General features: G+C 41.1%; 1 protein-coding gene across 1 annotated transcript in view; it reads left to right on the forward strand.

Annotated features, from left to right (window-relative positions):
* The window catches only part of LOC146005778 (protein PTHB1-like), a 489,046-nt gene that overhangs the window by 167,470 nt on the left and 298,133 nt on the right, over nt 1-23,443 (forward strand). The window contains exons 10-13 of the mRNA XM_083145203.1: nt 2,905-2,981; nt 7,702-7,755; nt 13,619-13,721; nt 21,036-21,140. Of these exons, the coding sequence (XP_083001329.1) occupies nt 2,905-2,981; nt 7,702-7,755; nt 13,619-13,721; nt 21,036-21,140 (339 nt within the window). The remainder of the gene's footprint in view (nt 1-2,904; nt 2,982-7,701; nt 7,756-13,618; nt 13,722-21,035; nt 21,141-23,443) is intronic.

Consider the following 23,443-nt stretch of genomic DNA (forward strand, 5'->3'; position numbering starts at 1 on the left):
ATCTAGACCCAAACGCATCCAAGGATTGCACCATGTATGGGCACCTTAAGGACTAAAAGTCCTGTTTCCATGTCTTTATTTAGGTGATACTGCCACCTCTCTAGTGGATGGTATGGTCAGATTTTTCTGATCAGAAAACCTTATATCCAAAGCCATGATCCGTGGTTGCCAAAACCTGAACAAATATATTTGGATAATTATGTGGACCAAGTGGCTGCCAACACAACTGCTTTATGGAAGCTCCATGCCTAGCCACACAAGAAGTGCCACTGGTGGAGTGTGCCACAGTCTTGTCTGGAAAGATTTGTCCAGGCAATTATTACTTAAATGTGGATATTTAACCATTTGACTATAGTCTGCTTAGAAGCTGACCTATATTTTGAGCAACATACAAGATATACAAGCCGGCCTTCTTATGTAGACTGGTAATTCCAATTAGGTAAATCTTGAACTCCATGACAACATCCAAAAAAGCCAACTGACTATGCTTCAAAAAAAGAACCAAGCCCTTCAATACTGGAATCGCAATTTGTTGATTAAGATGGAATCAAAATACCTCATTAGGGTGAAACCATGGACATTGCCCTATATATTTGAAAAATTTGAAATTCAGAGCTGCAAAACAGGGGCCCTATTTCTGAAATTGTTTTAGCAGCTTTTGTAGCTGAAGGAAAATAAACTTTTCATGTTAAGAAACTCAAAGCATCGGATGAGGAAAGACATACCATAACTGAAAATCCCATGGAAGCATCATTAAATCCTCCAAAGAGGCATATGGGTCCCAATGACCTAGAACATAATTTTTCAGAGCTGGGAGGCTATCAAATGTATTTTGTAGACTAAACATATCTGGACAGAAGGATCACTATCCTGGGACCTTTGAGTGTAAAATATGTCTCACAATTCTCTACTATCAGATTAAATACTGTGGTAATTGCAGAGACAGACTGGTCTGTTTTTTAAACCTCATCATCATGGCACTCCTTGTGCCTCCTTGATACATTTTATTAGCCACAGCTGTAACATTGTCTGATTCATGACTAGTATGGAAGCCAATCCTGGGGCATTTTTTTCAATCTCAGGATTCGGGTTTGAAAAATCCTCAATGCCAGGATTGGCTTCCCTAAGAAAAAAATGCCTTGGCTGCTACGCATATTTCTTACCATATGACGATGTGGCTGGGAGCCAGACGGTGCGAGAGTCAGAAAGGCATGCAGGACTCAGTGGGCAGTGGGTGACCCAGGTGGGCAGTGCAGCTGCGACCCGGGCAGATGGTAGCCAGGCGGGCAGTGTGGCTGTGTGGCCTACGCAGCGTGACCTCTGACCACATCATGCTACGCAGAGCCGGACAGCCAAGGACAGGTGATAGAAGAACCTTGACCCGTTACCTTCAGAAATAACATTCACTAACAGGGTATCAGAATGTATTTGTGGAAATGTATAAACTTGGTGCGTGACTACAACACTGAAGCTGTATTTTTGTCTGTCTGTATGCTATAATACCGGTGAACTTGATAAAAAGGTCCACTAAGAAGTGCAATTTATCCATTGAGACCCTAACAAAGCTGGATTACTGACATTATTTTTGTTCAGTCACTTGACACCTTTGTCAAATCAAGAGGCAGAGTCACAAACTGAAAGAGACTGATTTTTTTTTTAAATCTAAAATAAACCTACTTTCACACCATTGATTAGTGACCTTCAGGATTCCAGCTTCAATCTGTCTCCGAATCTTTTTGATCAAATATTTTAGATTCAAAGTGGGTCAAAAAAAAAAAAAAAAAAATATATATATATATATATATATATATATATATATATACAGCAATCACAAGGTAGCAGACTACTTTCAAAGCATTTGCTTTCAGCGGTCTTACTAGTATAATATATATATATATATATATATATATAATATACTAGTAAGACCGCTGGAAGCAAATGCTTTGAATGCTAGTCTGCTACCTTGTGATTGCCTCTGTGTTTGTGCATGTGTGAGAGAGAGAAAGGGATATGGTTTCACTCACTGCCAACAGATGGCAGTGTTTCGGAGACACAATCAGACACTGGTTATATATATATATATATATATATATATATATATATATATATATATACATACATACATACATACACATACACACACACACACACACACACACACACACACTGTATATACAAAAAAGTATCAAGAGGGTGCAATGGTGGTGTACCATCTAAAACCTTTGTAGCGTGCTTTGGCTAAATTTAAGTGAATCCTCGTATCACAATTAAAAAGATACATTTTAAAAGATCACAAGTTATTTATTTATAATTTTAACAATATTTTAACAGTACTATAAAAAAACATGTAAGCAGTGTCTTTCTTATGCATCAAGGTACATGCATTTTGATGGATTTATCCAGAATGTTTCAGAAGTACAGACATTTTGATGTAGAGCCATTTATAACCCAACACATTTCATCAGATAGACTTAATCAGGGGTTTTAGTTCCAATATATGAAAGCACCTTATTAGTGCCCTAATTTCAAATACAGTCTGCGATAAGATTAATGTAAATTTCAATAACAGAAATTTTTGGTATGTGTTTTTATCAAAGGGGCCACAAATGCTTTAACCCATATAGCTCCAGTACTTTTTCCCAGAGCCTATGGTTTAATGCGAGTTAGCTGCAAATTTACTGTGAAAGAAAAAGGGGTTGTCATTGAATAGTCTTGGGAGTAAAAGCCAAAGGCTAACACCCTTTTTATTGCGGCTAATTGAATCTTGTCCAAAACATAAGCTATCATAAAGCTTAAATGTGTTTATAAAAAGCTGTAGGAGCAAATCACTGAAAATATGTACTGTACAAATTATTAATTTAATGTATATTCATAATTTGTGTATTGTACTCATTTTTCAAATAGATATTTTACCAAAGACTGAAAAAGAAGAGGATTTCACTTTATTGGCCACTGTGTCTCCTGCCCTTGATGCTGTGTCTGTAAGTATTTATCAGAATCAGCGATATAGAATCAGCCTGCGTTATATGTAACACATAACACATCGTCGCATTCCCCCAAAGCTGACATTGTCTATAACATCCTAGCACAGTCCCAGTGTGTTCTGTGATAGTCCTTGGAAATGTTTGTCCCTTGAAATGTCTCTATCCCCCTAGTTCCACAAGTCATGTTACATATAACGCATGAGTGCGTGTGACTTGGTTACTTAGGACCTTATTCTAGTTCACTCTTTCTGACAAAATCCTTCTTAGATGAACAAAACCATGTGCACTGCAGGTAGGGCAGATGTTACTTGTGCAGAGAGAATTAGATTTGGGTGGGGTTTTACTTCAAAGCGAGATGCAGTGTAAAAATAAAGCAGCCAGTATTTACCCTCCACAGAAACAAAATAACTCACCTAAATCTAATTCTCTCTGCACATTTTACATCTGCCCCCCTGCAGTGCACATGGTTTTGTCCTTCTAAGAAGGATTTTGTCTGAAAGAGTGAACTAGAATATGGCCTTTAGGGGGATATTCAATCTTCAGGTCACGGCAGGCGAGCTTGCTCGCCTGCCGTGACCCAGTCCCGTTCTCGGTCAGCTCGACCGAGAACACGCAGGCGGGATTCAATGTCCCGCCTGCAGCGGGGCGAGAAGGGGGCGTGGCCGCGAGTTGCGGCCGGGAAGTGACGAGCTGCAGCCGGCAGCTCGTCACTTCCCGGCTGTTCTCGGCAGAACGAGCCCGACAGCTAGAGATGTCGGGCTCGTTCTGGCAGGAAACCCTGTTCAATGCTGTCGGGGAAGACAGCATTGAATAGGGCTCGTCGAGCATCTCCCCCACGGGAGATGCTCGACGGAGATTGAATATCCCCCTTAGTCTCTTGTTATGCAACTGTTTCTATTTAAATATGTCTTATTCATACTGAGAAGTGAACAGGACTCAACAACTTATGCTGATTAAATTGATATTTTAAATGCCTATATTCTGTGTGCTGCGACTGTATCTGCATAAGAAATTATGGTACTTGTTTCCTAGCACGGCGTCTATCGCATGGCATCATGTACCTTATTTAGTGGTATGTAATGTGTGCGATGCCGTACAGGGTTTAGTGGTGTACAATCTGTGTGATGCAACGCGATGATTGTACACTGAAGAAATCGCATGGCATTGTGTACTGTCTTTAGTGGTGTACAATGAGTGCGAATGCGATGCGACGCAATGATTCTACACTAAAGAAATCGCATGGCATCGTATGCCATCGTGTATTGTGTTTAGTGTTTTTTCATAGTACAATGAAATTTCACATAGCAATGTAGATATGACATGCGTGGTTACACTCAAATTTCACATAGTAACATATGTCACCCAATGTAGTAACATATGTCACCTAATGCAAAGCGATATTTAAATGTATACGCACCCATGTCATGGGAGGGGATGTTCGGGGCGGCTGAACGCGTGGGTGGGGATGTTTGGGGCAGCTGAACGCGTGATTGGACTTTCGGTACTTGTTTCCTAGCACGGCGCCCACGATGGCATCACACACATTAAATAGCACTAAATAAGGTACACAGTGCCATGCGATGGGCGCCGTGCTAGGAAACAATTACCGGACTTTTTCATACCACCACTGTCCACGTCCGCATGTGGAGAGTGGGGGTATGAAAAGGTGCTACAACGCAGATCAAACAGCAGTCTACATTACAATAAATTACATTTTCAACACTCTATATTACAATTATTGACTTACAACACTCTACATTAAAATAAATGAGACGACACATTTAATGAAGTTTAACTTTTTTATTTTTAAATTATTTATTTATTTGCCTGGAATGGGCAACATTTTTGGGGGAAGATTCATTAAAATATATAAGGAAAATAGCTGCCTCAGTGGAAAGGACTATCGCAACCAAATCAGAATGAGGCATGATTATTACAGTACAACATCGTGATCAGTCCTGCAAACTTCCATTGGGTCCGGAAGAATAAGCAAATATGCAGAACAGTGGTTTGGAAAGGAGCACGGACATCGCAAAGTTCAGGAGTACTGTACTGCGACCTTCACAAACCGAAATTGAGGTAAATGAGCAGCAAAGTTCATCATTGAGCAAACAATTCATGGAGAGGAACAAGGGCATTGTTGCAAGCTATTAACTTTTTTGTTAGCTTTTGTTGCAAGCTATTAAATTAAAGCCAAATTAGAATCAAATAATTATTGAAAAGAACGCTCTTCATCCGGGGTAGGGAATTGTGCACTCATTAAGGCAGTGTACACACCACCAGACATAGACAAGGGGTCAGTGGCAGATGGCATAGGGGGCCCCGGCGCATAAAAAGAAGGGGGAGGCGGAGGATTAACCTGCACACTGTATGTAGGGTGGTGATGTGGGTAGTTGGGCAGTGGGGGCAATTGCCTTTGGCTCGTGGCATATGGCAGTATGTTGCAATCACCAGACAAACTTTTCTCTGATGCGCGCGTCATACAGCAATATACCAACCGCTTAAAGTGGTGGAACTGGTCTGGATCCATGGTCCGCATCTTATAGGCAATATGATTTGCTAAACTTTGGTATGAATCTGGGGGGTTTCACATTACTTCCTCCGCATACCTGCAACAATGCCCTTGGCCACTCGGAACAGAGCTGGTCGGCTGTCTCCTCCCGCGCCTCCTCGGGGGAGCTTATGACGTGTTCTCCTCCGTAGGAGCCACCACCTCCAACACCGATCCAGAATGCTGGTCCGCTCAGGGGGAACTCCCTAGAAATAAAAAAAAGTAAAAAAATTGTAAACTCAGTACATTTTACAGTCGGTTACATGCAAGACATGTCACACCAAAAACTTACTACGTCCGCACTCTCCAAATCACTTGACGGAAAGTCATCATCCGTCTGAGTTCCCTCTGTTCCTCTCCTTGAACTTTGCTCAACGATGAACTTCATACGCTCATAATACCACAATTTCGGGGTGTAAAGGTCGTCAGTATCGGCTCCTGAACCTTGCGACTCCAGGACTCGATTGTGCTCCTTCACCACCAATGTACGCATATTTGCAATCTTCCTCCGAACCCACAGAGAGTCCACAGCACTGTCACGTGTTCTACCGTAATGTACGGTAGAACGTATACCGCATATACGCTTCTCATTACATCGCATGCATCTTATGCTGCACCATTATGCCAGATGCTATGCGCTGAGTTTTCTCCGAGCGCATACAATTAATATCGTGGGCGCCATGCTAGGAAACAAGTACCGAAATTATACATTACAGTGCTTTTCTGGAAAACACTGCAGCACTTATATAATGCACAATCTTTGTTTGCTACCCATTGTTTGAATATCATGGATGTATACACTTTGCATGATTTAGCTGCACTTTTTGATTTCATTGCGCATCCATTTGTGTAGTTTCCTTTTTTCAGTATGTAATATGCATGTAAGTGGGTGAGTCAAAAATAATATATATGAAAACTGTTGTTGGCCTATCTTTCTTATCAAGCCTTGTCACCTAACATTGCTGTCCATAGTCACTCCTGTGCAGAATTGAACATGTTTATTCAGTTCATTTGTGACCGCAGTGCAAGAAAAAAATGGCTGCCCCACTTGTGATTTGCACAAAAGAAGAGCAACATGTAGAAATTCTGTAGTTTTTTTTTATTGTGGATTGAGAGTGTGCCTGGTGCTGATATTTATTGAAGACTTAGGCTGGTTTCACACACTCCGGCTCCTGCCGGACGGCGAAATCCCGCACGGCCAGGGAGCCGTGCCGCGCACATTAGTTGTGAATGGACACTATTGTGTCCATTCACATGGGACGGCCACGGCCCGGCCGCACGGCTGCAGCCGGATCCCGACACTGGAAGGGACGGCTGCCGGGCTGTGGCCATCCCCTCCATGATAAAGTACTGTGTGCGGCACGGCTCCCTGGCCGTGCGGGATTTCACCGTCCGGCAGGAGCCGGAGTGTGTGAAACCGGCCTTAGGCCCTTATTCTGGTTGACTCGCAAGGGTGCGAATTCGCAGCCTTGTGAGTCCCCTAGAGGCCGTCTGCAAAATGCCGGTCTGCCCGCCCTCCCTTGTACATCAGGTTCATTCATGAACATCCATTCGCAGGCCAGGGGGAAACAACCACATCATTCGATGGTAGCCGACCTTTGAATGATATGGAAGGTGCAGACATATCTAAGTGACTCTCAGGTCACTTAGATTTGCGTGCACCCTCGAAGGAAATGGGGGGGCAGCTGACATCCGGTGATTTTATTAGGTCTAAATGTTTCTTCATCAGCAATAAAGAAGGCATTTTAAAAGTTAAGCTAACTATATATGATATCTTTGCATTTTTGACAGTTTCTAAGATATATTTTACATCTCATAAGCAAAGTTAGTAATCTTCAATGTTGAATGTTCAATTGTGTTATTACTTCTTAGGGGGTGATCCAATTATTTTGCCCCACGGCTGCGACTAGATGGCGTGCAAAGATGCTATTTAATTTTTGCTTCATTTGAGCGCTGTGGGGGAACACATTTCTTATCACCGTCTCCTCAGGTGTCAAGCAAATGCCCAAACTGCACTTTTCGCAGCGCAGCCAGTACTATACACAGCTAAATCTGATCTATCTGTTCTATAGTTTATGGGCGCCAGGAACAAATTGAATAGCTCTTAATATAAAAGAAAGAAAAATGTTAGTGTTCCAGATTTTAACAACTGTTTCTTTTGAGCAGCAAGCAGTAGACAGTGCTATGGAGTCTGAGCCGACACCTTCTGTAACAGTAAAGGTATGGATTTTACAGTATGTTACTATTCTCACTATGGCATGGGTATTATACCTCTTGCCTACATGTTGTCTACAAGCTTCATATTACTAGATACCAAAGGGCATATTTATCAACAAATAGTTATGGCGGAACTCCTGAATAGTAAGCATTACTGGGATATATCAGGGGTGGTCAGTTTTCAATCTCTGCAAGTCCCCTAATGCCTCAGTGTAGTGCTGTTGTGCTGCCTCTTGTCTCCTAGATGGCCCAAATCTGCACACCTGAGGTCTCAAAAAAGTGCTTGACTTCATTTAGTTAGCATAACGGTTCCATTGTTGATCAGCTACCCCTGGGTTCCTTACCAACTCTGATAATAATGTTGTACGTCCATTGCCGTACAACATTATAGCAAAAAGTAATTTTCAATGCTTTAATGCCTGTTTATGTTTGATATAAGCGGCAAATTGCAGTATACAGTATCTAGCATTTGTCACTGATATACTGATAATTAGAGATGTGAGGGATTGGATTGGCCAGGATCTCAAAATGGTATCATATTGGCTCACGGAAATCAGGTGTTATGGAGAACCAATAAGAAAAATCCAGATAATTCCTAAATCACATAGGTGTTTCTTACTTCCGTGCTTCCAAGTCGCTACCGGTACCAGTGTTCAGACCATCTGTCGCTGTTAGCTAATTTGTCTTTATCCGGATTTCAGCAGATTATACTACCAGTCGCTGTTAGATAACTAGCCGCAATCCAGACTCCAGCTGATGTTGTAATCCTGTTGCTGTAAACGATTCATCTGCTACTGGCCCCAGCACCTATTTCCACCATTTGCTAGACAGACTCTCTCCATCTGATGTCAGTATATTCCGATGTAAAGATGTAGCCAAACCACATTCTATTACAAATCCCTCATCCCTTTTCCTTGGAATTAAGACAACATAGGCTAAAAATTATAAATGACCAATCAGATAAAGCATAGCTTTTCCATTACAATTTAGGTACCATCAACCATTATGATTGTGTGTATGAATAACCTAATGAGTCGCCTGTACAGGGCATCTTATTACATAGGACACAGGGAAATCCATACAGCTCTTTAGCTGCCTGAGAGTCATGTAATGTAATTGCCCTCCTGAGCAGCTCTGTCCGCATGTCCGCTTTTTCAGGTGGTGTACGCAACATGATGGAGAGCCGAATGTGCAATTATTTGAATTCAATTAAGTAAATGTAGAAATCAAGAAGCATGCTGTATTCAATAATCTACAAACACATACATATATACAGATGATATCTGTAGAATATAAGACGCCTTTCACATGCGTTTGTTCCACCTCCAATACCTTAAAGTAGTAAATAAGGAATGGCAGCAGAAATACTAGAGAAATGTGTGCTAGCTAAATTGTACTGAAATGTCTGCATTTTTATATTGAAAGGGTAAATAGGGTGAGTGTTTGGACTGAGCAAAAGGAGATGCTTAGAATCTTGATAAAATGCAAAAGGTGTATATTTTCCAAAACATGTAACACCGTAATAAGAGAACTGATTACAGTGATACCGTAACTTGTTAACTGAAATCTTAAACTTTCTTTTTTCCTGCTATTGGGTATGATTTCTTCTGGATTCCATCTCTAAACAGTTTGAAATCCACCTTTAATTGTGATTCACTGTAACTCAAGGTTTCCCTTCAAGTTCTCAGGAAATATAAAACACAGTTCACTTTACCATTTCCTGTTTGCAGGCTGTCATTTGTACAACTGTGCCAAAATGTCCTGCCAAAATCCTACCCCTGATAGATGAATAAAGACTTAACAGTTCTATGTAAATACACCTTGTTATTTGGAGATTGAGAAAAGGTAATGTGATAGATGGGGGTAGAATTTGCATGCTGTTGTATGGTTTATAGGCATAGACATTTTTACAGAGTTGTGTTAAAAACTTTGTGGACCTGATTCATAGACACATGCACAGCAGCCACAACCAGGGCCGTAGCTAGTGGTGTGCACAGTATTCTGTGTGCGGCACCATTGCTACAACATGGTGCCTGCTTCTGGCTCGCATGGGGCCTGGAATGGCATCTTGCAGCTGAAATCGCTCCTGTAGTGCTTTAGTTGCAACAGACTGGCACCCTGCAGCCTGTACAGCATATCTAGGAATCCTCAGGACACTCCGGTCAGTGCTGCATTTATTGGTGCTACACTCCTCTCCCCCCTGAACAATGTAATGATGCCATGAGCTCTGTGTCTTAATATCTATTCGCCATCATATACACCTCTGTGCATCTGTGGGCGATTCAATACAGCACTGAAGTCAAACAGATCTATACTTACAGATGAAATGGGTGTAGCAATAAGGCGGTCACACTTAGCATACTTTTGAAGTGGGTGTATAAAAGAAGCTACCACCTAGAAATAAGCATATGCACAGGACCAGCAATTTGAGACTAATGTCTTGTACCCAGGATAGGAATTGTGCAAATGTTTGCATATAGTGATGACGCCCTCTCTTACAAACACAAGTATAGGGGCGGTGTGTTTTTCACTTTTACTATTTTACAGTATACTATAAACAAACGATTGGCCATTAAGAACGCCATCCATGTGTGCAAGTAACTCCAACACCTTACCAAGCGTATTCCGGAAATGTGCATTGCGAAAACCATTATGACTTCACTTAACTCAATATAAAGTTTGTGCCCATACTGTTTTCTACCAGTTCTACCTGTTTTCTACAAGATTAATTAGTTTATTGGTTCCAACAACCGTTTTCTCTTTGAGTAATAAAGCAAGTCCCATAATTGTGGTGGATCCATATGCTGACACAGTAATATATAACTGACAGCACTAGAAGTGTCATACTGCCGATAAATGTAGGTAGTGGCGTCACTAGGGGTGTGTGGGGTGTGCATGCTGCAGAGGGAACAAAGAAGAAAAAAGTATGTCCTGGTGTGGTGCACCTGCTGAAACTCCAACGAGTAAAAATTAACTTTTATTTATAATTTTTAAGAAAGTGAAATATAAAAACACACAGACAGAACATATACGCAAATGTGTTTAAAAAACGATGGCTCTCCTGACTCCACAAAAATGTTGACCATAGGTAACTATAGGTTTTTACAGGTATTATTAGCCGACACTTAATGTAATAATATATATGAAGTCCAATGTATTGGTGTCTTTATTGGCTAGATTCCCCTGTGCGTGTGTGCAGATAGTAGTGTGGTAGTTAGTATGTTTAACAACTTATCTTGGTGTAGGCCACAAACAATTCCTATAGCCCTGGAATAATATCACAATGGCTATCTGTATATTCACCTGGGATACTGCTGGTCTTAAATGAGTGAAAAGGGAGACTCTTTTGAAGTTGAGTCGACACTGATGTCGATCAGTGTCAGTAGTTTCTCACCAAATAGGGCTGTCAGTGACTGTCCTTTATAGGGTGGACCCAATGTATAAGCGTGGTCACCAGTAATTCATCAACTTATGTAGGTTTGTGGTAAAAAGTCAACGCAGATGTCGACTTATAATTATCAATTCCCTCTACAAGATTTGCCCATAGGATTCCTTTGTGTTTAGCTCAGAAGGACATCCTATATGTTCTTAGGGTGTATATTGTGTATAACTTCTCCAATGGTAGTACCTGCCTGTAAGTACAGTGTCATACAATCATAGAGACAGCTGTGTCTGATACAGAGTAGCTGATTGTTATATATCAGCTAAGATTACACCTAATTGAGAAGGCAATATAATAACCAAAGGGCAGTTACTGGTGAAAGCTAGTATGCTTAGGTAGATATAAATAAAGAGTCACCTTATAGTGTCGACTAGTATGTCGACATCCCTATATTCAGGCACTATTGGGTCTTTGGGGGGTATTCAATCCCACCAGTGACAGTCCGATTTGTCGAGCATTTGTTTTTCTCGTTTTGCTCGACATGAATATTTAGCTCGACAAGTCGAGTTCTCGCTTATTCAAACTGTAATTTCAATCCCACCAGTAACAGTCCGAATTGTCGAGCATTTGCATTTGTTTTTCTCATTTTGCTAATTGAAAATTTAGCTTGACAAGTCGAGTTCTCATCTGCTCGACAAGTCGAGTTCTCCCCTGCTCGACAAGTCGAGTTCTCCCCTAGAGAGGAAAGTGGCAATTGTCAGAGATAGGCTTCATTTTTATAGTCAATTATATGAAAGTAGATCTTGTTAAAAATGAAAATTCTCCTATAAAAACCATTTCCAAATCAGCAGACTGCACAATGCTGGTATCTCCCTGAAGTCTCAGTACAGGAATGAGAGCTCTGAGGTAAATTGCAATGCATTGCATTGTAGAAGTAAACTAAAGAATGGCAACAAACAAACATTGTATCCTGAGTAATTCTGCCCCAGCATGGATACAAGGGACCTAAACATAGGTGTTTGATCAAACCAGAAGTAGACATAAATAGACATGTATACAGAAGACTTTCAATGGGCAAAATGCAGCACAGTGAACATGAAAGGTGAGCAGAAAAAAAGATAATACTTCTTATATGCCAAATGGAATAATTTAAACAAATGCGTAATAATACAAGCTGAAAACTGATGCTGACAATGGAATAATGGGTTAAAGCATACCATATAAACATGCAGCAAATGTAAAGTTAATCAAAAGAGGAATATTTAGCAAAATATCACAAAGACAGAAGTCAAGATAAGCACTACAAACATTAGTACAATCCTGCATATAAATGTAACACAATTTATGAACATGCAACAAGAGAAACTCCCTTGTCACGACAGGAATAATTGTCGAGTTAAATTTGAGGGAAGAGTGATTTCAAACAGTCGAGGTCAGGTGAATTCTTTGACATTGAATAGGATGCAGGAATTATCTCGACAGATTTTACCCAAAATAACTCGACAAGTCGAGTTATGTTCAACTCGACAGTCGAGCAAACCGAAAACCAAATCAGGTGAGCTCTGCTCGACAAGTCGAGAAAACTAGACAATGAATAGGCGACCTCATAAATAACCAACCTCTCGTCGAGAAAACAACAAATCTCGACAAAAATAAGGAGCTCGACAGACATTGAATACCCCCCTTAGAGTGGTAACAATTAATCAGGATGTCATAATAAGATCCACACAATGCCAGTAGCTAGTCTGTCAAGTAATCCCTGGGAAAACGTGTCATTTGTTACAGGAAAGTCGGGATAACTGTGAGATGTAATGGCCACATCTGAATATTTAATTGTACAACAATTATCAGGATTTATATATCCCAATATCTTTGTTACCTGTGTATATCCTCAATGTCCAGTGGTAGCACACCCCTGACAAGAACCACTTAGAAATTCTAGTGCACATTTTCACTAGGGGTCCACCCATTATCCTCAATATTAATGAGGGTCCTGTGCGAATAGCAATCCTCTCTGTGTCCTCATGCTGCAGAGGGTGACCCCAGTATAGCAGAGCTGGTATCAATCCTCGGATGTCACTGAGCAGCAGTGAGACCAGGAATGGCTAGAAGCCAGTGAGCGCTGGGCAAGTCCCCCCAGCAAGATGAAAACTAAATGTCCTATATAAGGGTTGTTGGTTCGTGGGCATAAGGGGCCATGTCTCCTCCTGTGAGTACTTGTAAAAAGGTGTAGAAGACCGGGGGTTCCAGGGTCAGTCATCTAGAGCTTTGCAATCTGTAAACATCAAACTGCTTTATGGTTCATGGTTCCTACAGTGTGTGCTGTTTTTGCTATAGCAGTTTGTTTCTAATGAAGTAAAAATATTTTTGTATTACTGGTTGAAAATGATCTCAATAGCATTATATATTTCTATTTATGATTTAAGTTTGATTTTTAATGGACCTTTGCTAAAATGTTTTTTTTCCCCCTAATTTCCTGTCTAGTTCTGTATACGGAGCAGACTGCATGTGCAGAAGACTGTGCTGTCCATAAGCGTCCCAACCTTTTTAGCTCTTACTCAGGATCAATTCATTTTTAACTCTGTTGGTGAGTAAAGAACAATTTAATTCCTCATCGTGAATCGTGCTGGTAATATTTCTTATTAACAATAGAAATGCCATGCTGCCATTATTATGAGTGTTTACATCAACAATACATTTTAGATTTACCTAGATAACCTTAAAGGATATTGTGTCCATGTACATAATACATTATGCTACTATAGAGATGTATGCTGAGTCATAGCCTGATGTCAGGTACTTGGAATGGTATATACTGGGGAACTGCATCCGCATTCATACATACTGTACATACATACATACATCAATCCTTTTGCTTATTCAGGTTCCCCGGGTGCCTTGGGTTGGTTGTCCAGGACCAATTCAAAGTATTTATGGTAAAATGAATAGGCAAAATTACTATTTGTAAATTCCAATCCTAAAAGATGGACAAACCATGTCCCTTACCACATATCTAACCCCATGGATGACATGTAAACACAATTTACTGAATTCTATATATTTTTTCTGAATTTCTCAATAAGAAACATTTGGCCTGGTTTGCTGTGAAATAAATACTTAAATACTGATACTCTAGGGCGCTGTGATTGAAAATAGTTTAGGAACCACTGGGTTAGAGTGTAATTACACATTTCTTTGTGTTAGAAGAAACAACATACCCTGTATGTACTGGACTGCAGGTACAAGCAGAGGTTATATAGGGGGAAATTTACTAAAGGAAATTTGTAAAAAAATAGGTGTATTTGTATCCAGAAATACACTTATTTTTGACATTTACTATACCGAAAATATGGCAATTCGTATTCATATTGATGTGCTATCAATACGAATACAAATTGCCGTTTTTTCGGGATTGTAAATGTCAAAAATAAGTGTATTTCTGGATACAAATACACCTATTTTTTACAAATTTCCTTTAGTAAATTTCCCCCTATATGTCAAGGCACTTCTGGATTATGTAAACAGGTAGTTATTAAAGATGGACTAAAATACAGTTACAAGAAATAGCACCCTTAGAATTTCCAGGATTTCTGCATAAATTGGTTATAAATTATAATCTGATCTTCATCTATAGTAGGCTACACACTTGAACAACAGATCATCTGACGGACCAAACAATGTAAAACAATGTTGGTGAGGGTGTACAAAACATTATTGAGCATACCGTACACAATTATGAATCGGCCGCACATTATGGGGTAAATTTACACAAGTGTGAGATGTTGCCCATAGCAACCAATCAGATTATACTTATGCTTTATTTAGCACCTTCTACAGCAGTGGTTCTCAAACTTGGTCTTCAGGAACCCACACAGTTCACGTTTTCCTCCAGACCACCTGACAGGTGCACATATTACTGGCTGATACATTTTAAAAGATCCACAGGTAGACCTACAGTAATTATTTCACTTGATTCTGTGAGGAGACCTGAGGACCACTTTGAGAACCCGTGTTCTAGAGGATAAAAGCTAGAATCTGATTGGTTGCTATGGTCATTGTCTCTCACTTCTAAAAACTCATACTTTAGTAAAAATGTTCCATATGTCTGGCCAGAAAAACACAATTTTAATTATCCCTGCCCAGTTCTGATGTAATCTTCAATGGTTCCTATGGCAACAATATATTTGAATGACTTCTGTACAATCTGCTGTGCATCAAATGCAATCCACTATCTGTGAAAGACCTCATTCACAGATATTATTGTGTGTGCACACTAGCAGATGGTTGGTAAAATATAACATTCTGCGGCAGTATGAACGATATATCACCTAGTGTGTTACCAGCATTAGTCACAAGAACAGATGAACACAGTCTGCTTAAACCATCATTACACAGTTATATTGTTTATGTCTTTATTGTACGCCCAGTGGAAACATTTATAGTGCTGAGTATATAAACCATTTAATAACTGGTTGACCCACCTTTGGCAGCAATAATCTCTGCAAATGTTTCCTGTTTGTTTACTACTATTAGCCATCTTTATTTATAGGGTACAATGGACCATTCCGCAGTTATGTCCTCATATATCTAGGCTCAGTACTCAATGCTGCTTAAGATGCACGTTGAGAGTGACCCATCAGGTCCCATCCAAATCTACCAACGTCTTTTTACTACCATGGAGATGTGTGTGATATGGGCGCTAAGTGAGCAAATATACTGTGCAATGTAAGACTGGTCGGTGACACTGGCTGTGACTGTTCTGCAACTTTCAATTTTGACAGATGCAGCTGTTGATCGCCTGGCACATAGCTATGTCCCTGGCTGTCAGTTCAGCAAGGGGTTGTGTATACAAAGCAATAAAGTTTTATTTTTTTTCAATAACCCCGGTTGCCGCTGGGAAGATCTACACTGAGGTTGAAAAAGATGCAGATGGTTAGATGCAGATCACCAGACAGGTGATATAACGATCTATCACAATGGCAAATGGAGCATTAATACATGCTGCCGATAACCGTACCCGCTTCAACACAATACTGCTGTAGAGTGGGAATATACGTATAATTAACAAACATACCACAGATGATACAATTTTCTGTGATCTGCAACTGGCGCTAAACGGAGATTGCAGCTAGGTAAATTTCCCTGGAGACCATCAATCCTCCAAACAATGTAGACAAATTCGAACAGGGGTAGGATGGGAAACAACCAGCGCAGAAGATGAAACTTGCGGTGAGCAGGAGAAGAGGGACACAGGTGTAGCACTTGGTGGACTAATAAGACCACATTTACTTTAAGTTCCCTTCTCGCGTTCACGTAGCAGTTTCTTTATAAAGACAACACTTCCTCAGGTATATGGGTAACAAGTGAAAACTTACTTTAAAGTTCTGTCACGCGTTCCCGTAACAGTATCTTTAAACACCTTGCTGTTTGCTGTTTTATTGTTTGTTGGATGTCTGAATAAATCGTTTTTGTTTATCCTGGAGTGCGGTTCTTAAAGATACTGTCACTGGAACGCGTTATTCAGACATCCAACAAACAATAAAACAGCAAACAGCAAGGTGTTTAAAGATACTGTTACGGGAACGCGTGACAGAACTTTAAAGTAAGTTTTCACTTGTTACCCATATACCTGAGGAAGTGTGGTCTTTATAAAGAAACTGTTACGTGAACGCGAGAAGGGAACTTAAAGTAAATGTGGTCTTATTAGTCCACCAAGTGCTACACCTGTGTCCCTCTTCTCCTGCTCACCACAAGTTTCATCTTCTGCGCTGGTTGTTTCCCATCCTACCCCTGTTCGAATTATACCACAGATGATACTTTTACACCTGATTGTGAACACAGCAGAACAGAACTTGTATTGGAGAAAATCTGTGGCTGCTACCCTGTAGCACTCTGTGTACAGGTCAGAGACTCAGTCACACACATGCATACAGTTGTCTTCTATCACATTATTCAGCTCAGTCTTCTTTTCATCCTAGTTGCATTGTGTTGAGATTACATTTTTGGCAAAAAAATTGCAAAAATGTCACCCAACGCTACAATATTCTCACGCAACCTGGTGTGCCAAGAGGGACTGTATGGTGTGACTGCAGTAAATATGTATGAGGACACATCTGTATTTCACTTCAGCAGTTCACAGTGCTTGAGATGTCTGATGTGTACCACTTTCTTTGTGTCATGCACGGCATCTCAATCGAGATGATATAAGTTTATTTGGTACTTATGTAATATCTGTCCTTCTTATGAGACCGCGTCCCCTCGCGGGGCTCGCTGCGCTCGTCATGCGTAGTTGGATAGTAGGGGTATGAAAAAATGGGGTGCATTTAACATGGGAGCCCAGATAATATATAAGTACCGTTTATTTAAGTCTGTATTTTAGGTCATTATTCTCTTACATAATACAACTTATCTTGAGTTTTACCATGTTATCCTTATGTTCTTCCACAGAATATCTTGATAAACTTTGGAATTCATTTTTCTATCAATGAGAGCAAAGCTCTGTCTTAGGGGCAAAGCTCCAAATTATGATGCTCTCTACACAATACTTTGTAGTTGATATGCGAGTTTGACACCTGCAGTCTAATTCCATTGTACTTTATATTCTGCACAACCATTGGGTTCTTCAGGAGTCCGATGGTGTTGGCCATGTCTAGCTGACGGTGCAACATTTTAGGACCCAGGGCAGATTAGAGCAGAAGCCAGTGGGTGTCTCAGTAGACAGCAGCATCGGCTGTAGCATTAACATTTATGTTGCACAACTGTTCTTCATTTTATGTCTTCTAAAATTTAATTTGTTCAAGGCATGTTTCACATTAAGGGCCAGATGTATCAAGCTTCAAAAATGTATAAAATGGAGAGTGATACACTATACAAACCTATACTTTAAATGTTAAAAAAAACATGTATTCAGTATTAAAAATGTACTATAATTAGTGTGTTGTTAGTACTTTATAAACGTGTCTAATGTTGTGACGTTAATGAAGATCAGATCACAATTTATGCAAACATCCAGCTAATTCCAAAGGGTTCACATACTTTTTCTTTCCACCTTATGGGCCAGATATATCAATCTTCAAAAAGTGATAAAATGGAGTGTGATAAACAGCCAGCCAATCAGCTCCTACCCATCATGCTACAGGCTGGGTTTGAAAAATGACAGACAGGAGCTGGTTATTTATCACTCTCCACTTTATCACTTTTGGAAGCTTGATTCTGTACATCTTTCCCTATGTTTCATAACCGTTAAATCACACTGTATTTACTATTGTTACATACCTGTCTGTTTTTACAATGGTTTCTAGCCAGACAATCTTTAGCTGTCTTTCCACCCTCAGGTTTCCTAGAATGACCTTTTTTGTGGAATAATCTTTTATGATATTGTCAAAATATTTTATGTTAATTTGACATCTGCTCTTGGAACATTTAGGTTTGTTTCATTTGTTTGTCCTGCTGCACTCAAAGCTTTTTTCCGAAAGGATCCAAATAATTTTATTTTACTTAAAACTCCATGTTTTACATCCTCACAAAGGGCCTTATTCTAGTTCACTCTTTCTGACAAAATCCTTCTTAGACGGACAAAACCATGTGCACTGCAGGGGGGAAGATGTAACATGTGCAGAGAGAATTAGATTAGGGTGGGGTTTTACTTCAAAGTGAGATCTGTATTGCAGTGTAAAAATAAAGCATCCAGTATTTACCCTGCACAGAAACAAAATAACTCACCCAAATCTAATTCTCTCTGCACATTTTACATCTGCCCCACCTGCAGTGCACATGGTTTTGTCCATCTAAGAAGGATTTTGTCAGAGTGAACTAGAATATAGCCCATAGTGATTAGGACCTTTACTTTTAATATTTGTATGTCTGTATCCATCTAAATGTGTCATAAGATTCCTGCCTAGAAGTCTACTTTTCCTTTTGGTTTGTGAGCCTATGAAAATAAAACCATTGGCAGTTTCAGTTTCCTTATTATAGATATGTATTTGATTTCCTGGAGTAGTTGGGAGAGTCTTCAGCTGGGTACACACTCCAGGAGGGGACAGCCAGGTGGGCTCAGCAGCATGAGACTGGGGTGTGGCTTGTTATAGAGGGGTGTGACATGGCAGGGAAGGCTGTGGTTGGGGATATGGCTTTCCCAGGGCCGGTGCAAGGCACCGGAGCGCCCCAGGCGAGTCGGGGTGGGGGCGCCCCGGTGCCGGGGGAGGGGGGTACCTGTCCTGCGGCGCTGTCCGGTGCCGGGGGAGGGGGGTACCTGTCCTGCGGCGCTGTCCGGTGCCGGGGGAGGGGGGTACCTGTCCTGCGGCGCTGTGTATTTAAAGCTGGCGGCGGAGGCAGCGGGGGTCCCTGCAGTCCATTAGAAATAACAAGCGCTATCCGCCGGGCTATGCGGAAGCGCTTCTGTTGCGAAAACACTGGCAGCACGCTGATTGGCTGAGATCAGCGTGCGCCGTGCTGCCAGTGTTTTCACAACAGAAGCGCTTCCGCATAGCCCGGCGGATAGCGCTTGTTATTTCTAATGGACTGCAGGGACCCCCGCTGCCTCCGCCGCCAGCTTTAAATACACAGCGCCGCAGGACAGGTACCCGGGCGGCATGGGGGGGCAAAATGCCGCCCTCCAGTGGCCGGCGCCCTAGGCAAATGCCTAGATTTGCCTAGTGGTGGCGCCGGCCCTGGGCTTTCCTATCGCATCATCGTAGCTGTGCCCCCTGCTATGTAATGCTGAGATTACCAATGTCCTGGAAGTGTTAATACAGATGTAGTCACGCTTATCTCTCCTGTTGATCCACGAACAGTAATTATGCTACGTAGATGCTCGTTCAGACCCAGGGTGGGGAATTGTATGTGGAGCTTAGCCCACTCTTAAAGAGCTAAACTCAGCATACATTTCCCCACCAAGTCCCTGGGGCTGAATGAGCAGGGAATTATGTAGCATAATTACTGTACAACACAGTGGCGGGCCGAGAATGATTGACTGTGTAGCATACTGGAGAAACAAAATTATAAAGTAGTTCTTGGACTGTGTTACTGTACTGTATTACATTGGAGACCTCAGGCATGCACATTGGTGATTTTCCAAAGCAGCATCTGGTGATGAACATAAGCATTACACTTTCCGGCACATCATACGCTACACTAGCCAGAGCAGTGCTTCACCACGCTGTGACACGCCTTGTCTGTTGGACCAACCGCCATAGGTAGAACAGATGAGCGTAGCTATAGCTGTACATTTCTGTGATATGGTTTCCTGCTACGCCTCTGTAAATTTCCAACAAATCAGCTCCTCACTGACATTTTGAAAGCATGGCATGTTAAAATGTGCCTTAGAAGCTGATTGGTTAGTACTTTATATCGGCAAGAGTTTATAAATGTCCCCCAAACTATATGGGAAAAATGGAAAATCTTAAATATTTTTTTTTCACGGTTATCACTGTAAAGGTGTTGAGTGCCTGCTTGCAAAGATGATTCATTTTAAGAAATCTTTATTGACATGATTTCTTTACATTTCACTTTTTTTTTTATATTTTGCTACAATAAAATGAATATTAATAAAGCTATATTTTATCTATTTAAAAGAATGGACCTAAAGGGGTACATTTACTTAAGCTTCTTAAAATAAAGAGGTAATTTTGCCCTTAACAAGCAATAAAAACCAGATGCTCTCTATAATTTCTCTATTGCATCCTAGAAAATGAGTGGTTGCTATGGGCAACATCACATTTTTATTTTTAGAAGCTTTAGTAAATATACCCATTTTTTTAGGTAAAATAGTACATGTTTATCTGGGAAGGAAACCTAAATATGGATGTAAGTTTTACCAAGACAATGTATAGGGTAGGTCCTCCTGTGCAGATAACATTACCATACTTGTCCCCTTATGTACTGTACTTTCCTTGTGTTTCAGAACCAGGAGTAACTAAAACTGTAAGCGTTTCAGTTTTCCTAAAGGGGAACTGTGTCCCAGCCGACCTTGAGGGGGAAGCAGTGGCCTCGTACTCCACGCCTACAGGCAAGTATCCCAGTGCTTGCAATTTACATTGGGACATTTTTCAATCTCCTTAAGGTGGCCATACATCAGAAATATATTGTACCCAATCATACAATCTCAATTGATTGTAAGATGGATTGTATGCAGATTGTGTGCACATCTTGTGTACACAATCATACAATCCATCAGCAGATGGATTGTATGACTGATTGTATGATGGATTGTATGCAGATTGTGTGCACATCTTGTGTACACAATCATGCAGCAGATGGATTGTATGACTGATTGTATGATGGATTGTGAGTAGATTGTGTGTCCAAAAACTACCAAGGACTGACGGGGATTTCAAGGGAAATTGTACACAATCATGAGCGCAATCGATCTTAAGATCGATCTTTCTGATGTATGGCCAGGTTTAGGGTGTAGTGTAGTTGTCAATATGCTTTCAAGTAAATGAAAGTAAAATGCTTCTCAAGGGAATAAGCAAAATAATTAATACTTTTTTAAATTGCACCATATTATATTTATAATATAAAATTGCCCCAGAAGTGTATTATTAATGTTATTTTCCTTTTTCATCAGTGAATGATGGTTGCAGTTATTTGAAATGCATTGGGAATTCTACTGATTGCTGGGATATCTGGGCTTTTAAAAAAAAACTGCTGCTTGTTAAATCTTGTTGTTTCTACTAATGAAATATTCAGAAGGCAATGCGAGGCCGATTCGGAATCACACGCAGTGATCCGAATACGGCACCTGCCCGATGGCCGAGTTTTGCGCATGCACATTTCTGCTCATACTGCTCATGTGCAAACCCCAACAGCATGGAGGGAAGGCCGGGGAAGGTCGGCGGCATGGACGGGGATCGTCCATGGGTACGCCCAATGGTTGTATGGGTGTCCCCATGAAAACACTGTGTTCCCATGGGTAGATGGGCGGGCCGAAGTCTGCCGCGGGTGGGCGACTGATGTTACTGGATCTCAGCCACCCGCCCTGTCTTCGGCCAGGCACATGCAATTGAAAGTCAGTGAAGACTGACTTTTATTTGCGATGGCAGGAGAAATCATTAGATGGTCGGCACCATTAAATGATTTCTCCTGCAACGGCAGCATGCGAGGGGAAACAGTGGCAGGGGGCGGGTATTCGGCGGGGCGGCCTCTCTGGCGCTCGGTAAGCTGCAATCTTCGCAGCTTACCAAGCCAACCAGAATCAGGCCGTGTGTGATGGCGATTTCTGGCTTTTTTTCCTTAAGTAAATATAGCAGTTAAAATGTTATCAGAAAACGGTTACCCTTGAGTAAATTTACACCCATAAAATGATCTTATTACATGCTATGGTGTAATGTAACTTTTTTATTACAAAAACAGTATTAGCACGTGAGACCGAAGGACAGTTGACTTATAGTAAGCATAAAGCTTTTACATAGGGCACCATCAAAAATGTTAAATTGTGTGTACACTGTGCATATGCAAGGCGGTCAGCCTTTACACAAGCTGCTATGGTTGCACATCTGCTTACTTTGTGGTTGTTGAAAGTCAATAGGTCGACACAAAATGTTTGACATGCACTAGGTCAACATTGATGACAGACGACATGCACAAGGTCGACATTGACTAAAGGTCCACATGCAAAATGTCACCACATGATAATGTAGTTGACATGAGTTTTTTGTGTCAGTGTTAAGACTTCAGCATGTGGACCCCCAAATAGTATACCGTATACCCTCGCTTAGCTCGTTATGCTTCGGTATAGGTGCTCACCACACCTTACTGTTTCCAGTTGGAGTTCACGTGGATGACACAACATGAAAATTCACAAAAAATAGAAAAAATGTGAACCTTTTAATGTGTTAACCATTGCAATGTCAATCATTTGCTTGTGTCGACCTTTTGTCAGTGCATAGAGACCATTTTGTGTCAATCTATTGACTTTCGACCAACACATTGGCCCTTATTCAGATCTGATCACAGAACAAATTTGGGTACTTGTGTATTATAGCGGCGCCCCCGATGTGCATCGTACGATGAACGTATCGCATCGCATGCCATGTACCCGATGGCATACGATGCGACGCGATTTTGACCCCCTATACGATGAAAAATCGTATAAGCACCCTAATGGGTGCTTTTGAGCACCCTAATGGGTGCTTACAATGTTAAATGCACCCACACACCACCCCCCCACTATAAACTTGAACCCGAAGCGTGGCGAGCGCAGCGAGCCCGCGTGGGGCGGCGGTACGCGTCCTACGACCTTTTCATACCCCCACTATCCACGTCGGCGTGGAGTTGAGAATAGAATAGTGTGATGAGCGCAGCGAGCCA

The sequence above is a fragment of the Crinia signifera genome, chromosome 5, assembly GCF_055691185.1.
Source record: "Crinia signifera chromosome 5, ASM5569118v1, whole genome shotgun sequence".
In the NCBI taxonomy this organism is placed as follows: Eukaryota; Metazoa; Chordata; class Amphibia; order Anura; family Myobatrachidae; genus Crinia; species Crinia signifera.